This window comes from Choristoneura fumiferana, chromosome 7 (genome assembly GCF_025370935.1).
Source record: "Choristoneura fumiferana chromosome 7, NRCan_CFum_1, whole genome shotgun sequence".
In the NCBI taxonomy this organism is placed as follows: Eukaryota; Metazoa; Arthropoda; class Insecta; order Lepidoptera; family Tortricidae; genus Choristoneura; species Choristoneura fumiferana.
The window spans coordinates 2,810,290-2,822,286 of NC_133478.1; the positions used below are offsets into that span (position 1 = coordinate 2,810,290).

Genomic DNA, 11,997 nt, shown 5'->3' on the forward strand with positions numbered 1-11,997 from the left:
TCGTACGTTTACCTTGATTCCTGCTTTTTTGCTACCTGCTGTACTTTTTGTTGACTGTACTTGCTTTGTCATCGAACTTACATATGCGTATATCAAATTTCTAGTCAAGCCGACTACTAGGTACTACTGTAAGTGGATCAAAATAAACTTGCAAGATTTGACCCAAACAAAAAACAGTTAAAGAATATCTGGAATATGAATAATCTGGAATGTCATTTATGGTTATTAAATAGGTACATGATAGTTTTGTAATTTGACATAGTGAGCGTATTTGAAAAATCTTTTTTTTGTTGAGTTTGATTTTTTACTTTTGACTATATCTAATGTAATTTAATTGATTTTGTTTCATTTATTTTGTTTGTAACTTTATTTAATGACGTGTTCTATTTCATTTAATTTGATTGATTTATTTTTTAATTTTGTTTTATTTAATTTTGTAATAGGTATATAACTAGTTGCATATATTTTCAATTTTTAAATATTGTACACCATGGAAATGACACACCAAAACACTAATATCTTATGTATATACCTGTGATCATGGTCATGCAATAAGTAAACGATTTCATTTACTTAATTGTTTTCATTTCATTTCAACCGTTTAAAAACGAGCTGGCGGTGAATATTTTCTTAGATAAGTATATAATCACATATAAGAAAGAAAGAAAGGTTTATTTTGGCTCCAAAAGTACCACCTAAAACTAAGACTAGAACTAGCACTAAAACCTAAGGTATATAAATACTACTTAGGTATAAATCAGCTCACCTTCTTCACAAAGCGCCGCGGTCATCCCTGCATCAGACTCCTCCTTTACCGTAATTTGCTCCCCCCATCCCCACTGCCAGTTCACCCCCTCTTCCTCCCTCCTTTCGTAGTACATCGGTATGTAAGGGCACTCTTGCTGGTAAGATAATTCTTGAAAAGCTCCATCCATGTGGGCTTGTTCGTAATTCTGGTTTTCATATTTTTCTATGTCGTCTTCTATTAAGAAGTTGGATCTGATATATTCCATTGTTTATGGAAATATTTAAAATAAGTTGTGGACGCCCTTGAAGTTTCTATCTTGCCGTGGATGTCCTATAGTTATTACACTGTTTTTTTAGTTTATTTCATAAGTATTGTATAGTTTTCTGAATGCTGTACAGTTTTTATATTGCCACCGAAATTCCGATTTCTAAAATAATTTAGATACTTAAACTTTAATCGGTGCCCTTTATTCCTGTCATTGAATATTTTGTTTCGTTTGATCGAATGATCGTTTGGTATATTTTTCTCCAGATCATGTATTCTGATAATATTGTCGGAAAACCTTAGGTCTTAGAATGAGTTAGGTTAGGGTTAATAATAATTTCCCTGAACAAACGACCGTAAATTATGTAAAAAAAACTTTTACACACCTTTATCACAAATTTCTGAACTTTCAAATTTTTTTTTAAACTAAACCAACATCACCAACCGAACGGTAAACACCAAAACTTTTCTAAGTCCTGAAAGCACGTCCACGCGGCGCACTTCTGCGGATAGAATCTCTTTTGAACGTCGCTTGCGCATAGGGCGGGGCGATGGGCGGGGCCTGGGACACTTGTTTTTGGTGTAATGCTTTATAGAGTAGTGTTGATGATTAGTTAAGTTGTTAGAATTGATATTTGTTAGTCAAAGCCCTTTTACCCCCGACGTAACAAGAGGGGTGTTATAAGTTTGTCGCCAATATCACCAATATTTGTGTTACCAAGTAACTTAGTTTTAGTGCTAATTTTAGTATTATTACTGTAAGGTGGTGATACTTATGGAACCAAAATAAATCTCTCTTTCTTTCTTTCTATCTGTCTGTCTGTCTGTGGCATCGTAGCTCTCAAATGGACCAATATCGATGCGGTTTTTTAAGTTTATGAGCTAATTTTTTGTGGTGTTTCTTAGCTACGTTTCATCAAAATCGATCCAGCCTTTTTTGAGATATTGAAAATTGAAACGAACAAAGGTGTTTTTCAACTTTTCTAATTACCGCTATCTTTCTAATCACATTCTAGACCGTTTAATTAATAAATAAAGATAGAGACAGTAAATGATGAATAAGATTGTGCTCCCGGGCCACTTCCGGGCGCATTATGGCCTAGATAAATACCCACGGATGTTGCCAGCATCGTTAGCTGCAGCCAGTGCGTGTAACCAGGCGGCGAGAGCAAAGATGGCGTTCGGAGATCTTATCAAACTTCCTTGCGATTGATTGGTTGGTGTTGCACTTGGCGGGATGTAGAGCAGATACAAAACAAGAGGTAAGGTAACAATACAAATATATATAACCTTTCATCATCATATCTGGCGTAGACACACTGTTGGACATAGCCCTCCTCCATAGACCTTTAGTTTACTCAGCGGCATTCACCTGTACCACTACCATGAGCTTAAATAAAATAAATAAATATCATGGGACAATTCACACCAATTGACCTAGACCCCAAAGTAAGCTTAGCAAAGCTTGTGTTATGGGTACTAAGCAACGGATAAATATAATTATATAGATAGATACATACTTAAATACATATTAAACACCCAAGACCCGAGAACAAACATTCGTATTTTTCATACAAATATCTGCCCCGACACGGGAATCGAACCCGGGACCTCAAGCTTCGTAGTCAGGTTCTCTAACCACTAGACCATCTGGTCATCTGGTGGCCTGGTGGTGGTTTACAGTGACTACTCGACAGCGACGGCGTAATTTATTTGTAGAGGCGCTGTACAAATCTCCATACAAATAATTTACGCCGTCGCTATCGAGTACGGTCACTGTAAACTCATGGTAGTGGGGTCCATCCATCTCGTTAGTGGACGTAATAGGGTGCCCCCACATACAGTCGCTTGTCGCTCGTTTGCAGCGACAAATCTGGTCGGTGACCCCATTTTGTAGGTGATTTTGAATTTCCCGCGACTCAAAAAAGTAGCGTCAAGTCGCCGCGTCGAGCAGCAACGACAAGATGGCTTCTTGCAGGAATGGTCTTGGTCTTGGAAGCTGATTTCTTAATCTCATTTAGTAGCAGTCGTGGCAGTGGTACAAATAAAAGAAATTGGAGTGTATGAAAAAAATAAATACTTAATACTGTTTTTGCCGAAAATTGATGAGGTTTTTTTCCAGCGATAAAGCTCAACATTTTTAGCTTTATCGCTAAATGTCACGTGACCAGCTTTGACGTTGGAAACGAGCGTCGAGCGACTGCATGTGGCCCCACCTATCGCTACGCTTGTCGTACCGCAGGATCCATTCGAGAACTTTTTAGCCCAAACAGCCATTGTTCTCCGTGCTATGGCCTGCCCGTTGCCACTTCAACGTAAAAAATCTTTATTGACCACAAATTAGTGGGTATAATAAATTTACAAAGAGACAAAATCTAGATTAGGCAAATGGGCGTTTTCAGAAAAAGTTTTTTTTTTACATTTGGATGAAATTTCGTTTTCCTGCTCAGAATCAGGAGCACTTTCGATTGTAATAGGAAAAAAAGTGTCCCCGGTTTTTCGTATAATTTTGTGTTATCCATTACCTACACTACCGATACCGCCACAAAAGGGCCAATCAACTTTTTTACCGACACTAATCTGTCCGCGACTTTTTTCAAACAATTGCAGATTTTTGTAAGTAAACATGTTTTTTCTGTAATTTAATTGATGGTGTACATGAATACATGCCATCCTACGTAAGTTTAAGCTATTAAACCGTAAAATATCTTGTCGGAAGTACGATTTTTTGTTACCGCTAGAGACAACGCCAATACGTAATGGAATAAAAAATCTTGGGACACTTTTTTTCTCCTATTACAACCGAAAGTGCTCCATTCTGAGTAGGAAAACGAAATTTCATTCAAATATATAAAAAAAGTAATTTCAACAACTTTTTCTGAAAACGCCCAAATACGTTTGCCCCCTCTTATATAAAAAAAAAACCTCTGGACTATCTTATCGCACGTAGTTCTAGGTTGAAGGTCTAAATAATTGATTGATTTAGGCGTTACTTTACGAGAGGGTCCAATGAACTAAAATACCTAATACTACCTATTAACACGCTCTTGTTACTATCTTCGTAACTATGTACCCCAATGACATGTAGATATCTAAGTAAATACGAGTATATCTAGATACAAAATCTTTCAACTTGATTTTCGGTTCGTTTTACGTGAATGCGAGTTAGCTATGTTTGATAAAAATCGGTCCAGCCTTTATTGAAATACTTATTGAACATTGAAATGAATCGGCCACTGTTAATTGTCAATCCCAAATTCAATATATTTTTAAATTCGCGCTTTCGTCGTTCTCTTATATTTTTTAATTATTCTATTTTTTTTACCGTACAACGGCAAGCCCACTAGACACTGGCAACATTATCCTCCAGCGGACAGAGCCATATATTTTTTGTTAAATGTAACTAACTAAAATAATTTTATAAGAGGGTAGCCGCTTTTGTCTCTCTTTGCCGTCCTCAGCTCCTCATTTATCTAGTGCTTCCTAATAACAACAGCCATAAAGCTCTCCTTGGGCGGCGTGGGAACGGGAGCGCGGTCCCTAGGGCTCGGGCTGCTAACCAGAACCCGCTGTTGACACGGTAATTATGCTTTCACATCTAAATCAATGTTACGAGTTGTCTTTAAAGAGGGTGATTCGTTGGACGAAGGTTTTTTGTGATGGTTGGTTTTATGTAGCGATGAAAACAGCTCTAAGCGAATTTAAGTTCGTTTCGCTAGAATTCTCGCTAGAACGCTGGCTAGAATGCTCACAAAAACACTGTTTATTTTGTGAGCTTTTACCCATACACTTAACATTTGCTAGTCGTTGAGGATCGGTAGGGAAAGGACCATGGGAAGGAATGTCCCACCACCTAAATCAGGGTTTCTCAAACTTATGGCTCCACCCACGTACCTCTGATAAAGTTTCTAGACGACAGCAAACCCCTACCCCCAAAGAAAGTAACAAAACTGGCTGTTGGAGAAACTAAGTTTATTTCAATCATCATGATTATATAATGTATATTATTTATTTCAATAAAAGGTAATAAATATAGGTAAGAATCGTCTTGCCAACGAAAATACAAACTGAAACAAACAACAACAAATAACAAACAAATTTGGAGTTGAAATAAAAAATACTAAAAGACTCCAAAAACCAATCTTAATCATCTTGCCAGTCTTGCAGCCACCATCACGTAAACTACCGTCGAATAGCAAACCCCTAGGGGTTCGCGTACCCCACTTTGAGAAACCCTGACCTACATAAACGAAACATGTCTCATTTAATAGATCTTGGCAACCTGAGGGCCTACTCCGAAGTTCGAAAGTCAGAGGGACCGCACGACACGAACTTTGAGTTTCGAGTTTCGTAGTAGAACTGCTGGTGATTTTTTTACTATGACGAGGATTTTTACTCAATTCATTGAAAGTTGCAGGTAGAAGGTTACAGAAACACTATGTTACTAGAAATAATAGGTGAAACTAAAAGTAAAACCCCATACATAGGGCGATCCTCGTCTTGTAAAAAATCATCAGGTTACAAGATCTATCAAATGAGACATGTTTCGTTTGTTTGTGGGAGGGCAGGGGACAGTGCCCATACGAATTCGGCCATTGTCTTTTTCATCGGAAAATACTCAATATTTAGTACAAATAGTGTTTGCCATTTCCCTTTGCCTTCCACACTGCAGAGCTGGAGTCCGGAGTTCTTAGGTGGCAATAGAGAGCGCTGCTGCCCACTCTCGCATATCATACTTCTATTATAAATGCGAAAGTGTGTGTGTGTGTGTGTGTGTGTGTGTGGGTGTGTATATGTTTATTACTCCTTTACGCTAAAACGGCTGGACGCATTTAGATGAAATTTGGTATGTCGATAGATGGGCGTCTGGAATAACACATAGGCTACTTTATTATCCCGATATTCCCACTCACTTCCCGGAATTCCAATTGTGTCTACCAGATCGAATAGTTTACCCGTCGCGCGACCAACAACTTTTTTGGGTAATTTTGGACTAGTACCCTACCCTATGGTAAAGGGTGATCGTAACTAGTAACAAAAATTGACTAATCACGACTAGTACCTACCTACTAAGATACGCGCCACTGTGGCGCGCAGGGCGTTCGACGAGTTAAGCGTGCGAAGCCGAGGGTAAACTCTAGTAATACATATACTTTACTGTTCATCCCAGCCTATATACATCCCACTGCTGAGCACAGGTCTCCTCTCAGAACAAGAGGGCTTGGGCCATAGTTCCCACGCGGGCCCAGTGCGTATTGGGAACTTCACACGCACCATTAAATTGCTTCGCAGGTTGTGCAGGTTTCCTCACGATGTTCTCCTTCACCGCAAAGCTCGGGTAAATTTAAAATGTAATTCCGCACATGAATTTTGAAAAACTCAGAGGTACGAGCCGGGGTTTGAACCACCCTCTGCTTGAGAGGCGACAGGTCAAACCACTAGGCCACCATGGCTTTTTTACTTTACTGTACGAACTATTATTAAACTTGCAATGTATGATCGATTGTTTAAGTCAATTCGAACCTCATTCACTTCCTTGGTTGGATTGACTTGAAACTAGAACGGGAGGTATCGATGTGTTCAATGGCAATGTAAAAAGTACAGGCAGCAATAACCTTAAGTATTAAAAAATTAAAAATGATAAAGTACATATTTTTTTAACAAAAACTTTTCAGTTTAGTCAGGCAGCGCGTGCGCTTGTTGTGGCAGCTGCGACGCGCCGTTCGTATTTTGTAGCTTTTGTTTTTATTTTATCTTTGTCTCGCTTTTATTGCGTGGTGACGGGTGAATTACCGCCTAAAAGAAAGTTTTGCTACGCTATACAAGTTATCTGTAAAAATATTGAGCCTTTTCTATAATACTTCAGCAACTTATCATCATACTTACCTAAATAGAGATGAACTAATTTTTAATTCATTGTTCTGACCATAAACCGTTCCATAACTTTATTAGTATTTTTTCAGTACTAACTAGCAATAATTTCCTTTCGTTGGTCCGTCTCATCAATTTCGAAAAAGGTTTTTTTTGTGGGTACATTATAAGTTGGCTACAAAACAAAAATTAGGTACTTTTCGCTGCGTTGTAATTACTTAGGTACTTACTTAATTATGAAACAAGAATCTATATTTTCTGTTTTAATAAACGAGTTTCATAATTAACTTCGATAAAATGCAAAAGGCTCACGTCACTCCTTTTTAGGGTTCGGTAGTTAACTAGGGACCCTTATTGTTTCGCCATGTCTGTCCGTCTGTCAGTCCGTCTGTCTGTCCGCGGGTAAGCTCAGAGACTGTTAGTACTAGAAAGCTGTAATTTGACATGAATATAAAGAAAAGAAAGAAAGAAAAGTAAAAAAAAACTATTTATGGTACCTCCCATAGACGTAAAGTGGGGGTGATTTTTTTTTCACGACTAACCCTATATTGTGGGGTATCGTTGGATAGGTCTTTTAAAACCATTGGGGTTTGCAAGACCATTTTTCTATTCAGTGATCTGTTTGCGAAATATTCAACTTTAAAGTGCAAATTTTCATTGAAATCGAGTGTCCTCCCCCCCCCCTCTAAAATCTAAATTGTTGGGTGGAAAAATTTGAAAAAATTCAGAACCGTAGTAAATATATCAAATTGACAAGGAAAATTATAGCGGCTAAGATTGCTTGAGAATTATTAGTAGTTTAAGAGTAAATAAATAGCAGCCTAAGGCATAAAAAATACCTAAACTCGGAAGATTCAGTACCTACATAATACGAAATCCTTAGAAAAATATTTATTTGTTTTTTTCGTAATGGCTACGGAACCCTATCCTGGGCGTGTACGACACGCTCTTGATAAATTATGAAAAACTTTATGTACTGATGTTTTAAAATCAAGAAACAAAAATAATTTGACGTACATTACAAAGGTGAATTAGTTTTAAACAGTCTGTTGTGGTACTTGTAGTATGGTATCCCATACTGGGCAAAAACTCCCGGTCTGACGCTATGTGGTAGTCTTTGCTTATACCTACATCCAAATCGTCCCGCCATCTCCTTCTGGGTCTGCCTCGTGGTCGCTGGTCGTGGCTGCTGCTGGCACACCCACCAAGTGCCGAAACTTTCACTAATTTCGAATTATATAAAACGGCCACTAGCTGTACCCAGGACTTGTCGCGGGAACAGATTTCCGGGACAAAACTATGCTATAAATCCTTGTCATGGGTGGTCTAAAACTAAGTCCGTACGATACCAAATTTCAGCTGTATCGGTTCAGCGTGAAGAGGTCATTTATAATATTAGTAGGTAAAGACAATGTTAGTTATAAAATGAATCATGGTCTACTATTCAACATTAGTTTTAATTTCATTGAGAGCGCCGAAATCAGCACTGACCTCATAACGCGGTGATACAACTCAGAAACAATCCCGGTTCACATTATTTTATTAATAGGGTTGCCACTCAAGCCAAATAAAAAGAAAAGATGGAGTTCTGCAAACGGCAAAGGAATGTAAAGAATCTTGCCGCGTGCAGAGAAAAATAAAGGTTTTCTTACAGTTGGAATATCGATAGATTGCGTTAATATCGTGATATCAGTTTGACGTTAACAGCAGCAGGGCTAGCTACTACGAAACTCGAAGTTCGTATCGTACTCGTACCGTCCCTCTCGCTCTCGTATTAAACAGTATAAGTGTCAGAGGGACCGCACGACACGAACTTCGAGTTTCGTAGTAGCGCTTCAGGCCCTACACTGCGAAGTCCAAAATTCGAACTTTGTATCTTGCCGTCTCGCTGACGCTTATATTAGGTATTTAATACGAGTGTGAGACGGTACGATACGAACTTCAATTTTAGAATTTCGTAGGAGCCCCCTGTCTTGCTTGCAATTGGCTCATTTTCCGAAACGTGACTCATCTGTCAAAGTTGTTAACCTTTTTGCCGCTACGTCAAGACATCACCTATACGCCAGGCTTCTATATTGCAATGCCTAAAATTGAACCTTAACACAATTGAGCGAGCGTTGCTTTTGCATTGAAGTAGGTACCTAATGGGCGTATATATAAGTCCTTGGCGTGGAACCTGCGGTGCGTATATATGAGTCGTTGGCGTCGGAAAGGTTAAACAGACCAGGTTAGTAGCGTCAACTAGCCAGCCACAAACACTCATTCCGTAGGTAGGCACTATCAGTTAAAGGAGCCGCTGTTTAAAAAACAGTGACAGTACGAAATCGCAGTGACGCATCGTATGCGCACCGTTTTTATCGCATGCTTGTCTTAATACTGGGCACTGGGCCTGCTCTCAGATTGCAAGGGCTTAGGCTGCAGTACCCTAGTACCTACCCCAGGTCGGATTGGAAAATGTATAGAGTGCTGCAACATGCGCATGTTTCCTCACGATAAAAAAATTGTCGCACATCGATTCCGAAAGACACAGAAGTGCCGAGTTTAAGCTAACGATCTACTGCTTATGAGGACATAGATAGGTCAAGCCAATAAGCTACAATGGCTTTTTATGTGTGTCAGCCCTGTCACCCAAACCTGCGCGCGCGCTGATGAGCCCCGCAGGCGCGATTAAACGTCGCTCGCTCATCGCGCACTTCATTATTCGAGACCGCGCGTTTCGGGACCATTTCATTTATGTTATATGGCTGATGTTTGGTCAGCCGACGCTTCATATAAATACTATTATGTTTAGGGTTCCGTATCCAAAGGGTCTAAACGGAACCCTTTTGCTGTCCCTCACGTGTCCGTCTGTCAGTCACACAGGTTTTATAGCCAAACAGTTGAAGTAACGGGCTTCAAATTTGCACAGTAGGTATTGTATAATTATTAAAAAATATTCTTGAATATTTCAAAGGGCTCCCATACAGCTAAAAGGGGGTGTGAAAACATTTTTTAAGCTACTCCGACGAGTGGGGTAAGTATCATTGTTTAGAGAACTGTGTGTCAATAAAGGCTGCATTTTTAGTAAGTAAGTATACATATTAAAAATATTGGAAAGCGTAGGAATGAAAAGCTACCAGCCCCCAAAGCTAATTTTTTTTTTTAAATTTTGTTCCGAAGTATTTATTTACTTTCCGTGGCCTATGAACTTGAAATTAGGTGATAATAATAATTATAACGCATTTTTCACTTTCAAATAGCAATATATTGAAAAAATCACTTATTTTTTTCCCTCATTTTGTTAAATTCGAAAAAAAAACTACGGTAATTCATAAAACAGTTTATTTAAAATAAAATTTAATATTAAACAATTCGAGATCAATAGAAAATCAGCATCACAAAAGCAGCTTTAAAATACTCGGGTAGTTTATTATATTTAATTCAAACCGCGCAAGATATTTGACACATATTCAATACCTATACCTACTCTATTTATTAAACCAAGATAATAAAGTGACAGTATGAAATGTCAAATGTAAAAATAATGTGACCAGCATAATATGAATAGTGCTGCTCTCTGATTTCGGTTTTCGACATTACTGCAAAATAATCGGTAAAACATAATATTTTATGGAAACAAATAAAGCATCCAATATTCTACTTTCCAAGCATTGAGCTTTTAGGCAAAACTTGCTTAGAACCAAATGAAATTTAAACATCAACATCTACAAAAAGTCGAAATATCTCCTAAACGGTGGCATTTTCGTTAGACTTTTTTTAGAATGTCTTAAGTGCCCTACGCTACGTGTGTTAGTACGTCACAGATCCGTTCATATCTTAACATTTTATAGGTATAACATAGGCACTTACCGAAACTTTTCGGTGATTACCGATTGTGGTACATCACTATTTATGAGATGTAAAACAGGTAACACATGAAACTTCATTTTAGTATCTTGGTTTAAATAGAGTATATACGACAATATATATATGACATATATGTCAATGTTATTTGTCCTAAACCTGCCAACCGTATCCATATACATGCATTAAGTTTAGGTAAAAAAATTGAGAAAGGTCCCTTTTGCATGTAGTAGTAGGTATACCTAGTGCCGTCCACGAAGACGCATGATTTTGACAAAATTAGACATTAATGACATTAAGAACCACAGCAAGCGTTATCGTGAATGACTCTACCTATAACGAATCCGTATACATAGACAAAAATGATACCTGATTCTATATTTGAATAACCCTCCTTCGGCCAGCCGGGTAAAATCACTTGAGACCATACGAATTATATGCACTGCTACATACAAGAAAAATTTTCTTACCTATATTTGTATCTTAAACTTATATGCTTCTAATGTCAATATTTCTTGCGCGGTGGTAGTGTTTATATTATAATACTAAAGCGATATCGTAGCGTTTTATAATTATTACAAAGGTACAAAATCATTGACTAATAATAGAATTGTATTAAGTGATTTTTCAGATATGTATGGAAACTGAATTTATAAGTGACACACATTGAATAGATAAATAATCTGTTTAAAATTCACTTACTAGGCATTAATTTAATTAAAAGTTCCATCAGAGACCAAACATAAATAATTCACGTGAGTAAACTGAAGGATAAAATAGATGCGCGCAAAACAGTGTCTCGTAATGTAATCATGTCAACAAAAATCGATATCTACCTATCTCAGAATATTCATAGGGGCTGATTTTGAAATAAAGTTTGTCGAAATACCTTTTGACAACGAGATAAAATTGTACTGAATAAGAGTAGATTAGTAAGAAATTACCTACGGTTTAAATTTTGACATGTGGTCGAAAATTAAACTTTAAACTGTACCAAGGTAGTTATAGCACTACCTTTCTACTTTGTAATGGTGGTATGCAATTTTACGAATTTCAAGAATCAGCCCCGCGTATTTTATTTATACAAGCCTTTATTCCAATAATGACATTACTAGTGACTCATTAGTTTATTAATTTAAAATATAATTTTTCTTTTATTACCACTATTGAAAGGCGGAACGCAAAACCGTTGCTGAATGAAGTGAATTAAGCCATTTTAATTACTTCATATTTTTACGTTTATCATATAGAAAATCTTTGTCAAGGCGAAC

General features: G+C 37.5%; 1 protein-coding gene across 1 annotated transcript in view; it reads right to left on the reverse strand.

Moving 5' to 3' along the window:
- The window catches only part of LOC141429886 (homeobox protein MOX-2-like), a 9,360-nt gene extending 7,954 nt beyond the window's left edge, over positions 1–1,406 (reverse strand). The window contains exon 1 of the mRNA XM_074090445.1: positions 767–1,406. Coding sequence (XP_073946546.1) covers positions 767–1,013 — 247 coding nt within the window. The 5' untranslated portion in view covers positions 1,014–1,406. The remainder of the gene's footprint in view (positions 1–766) is intronic.
- Positions 1,407–11,997: the final 10,591 nt, after the last annotated feature.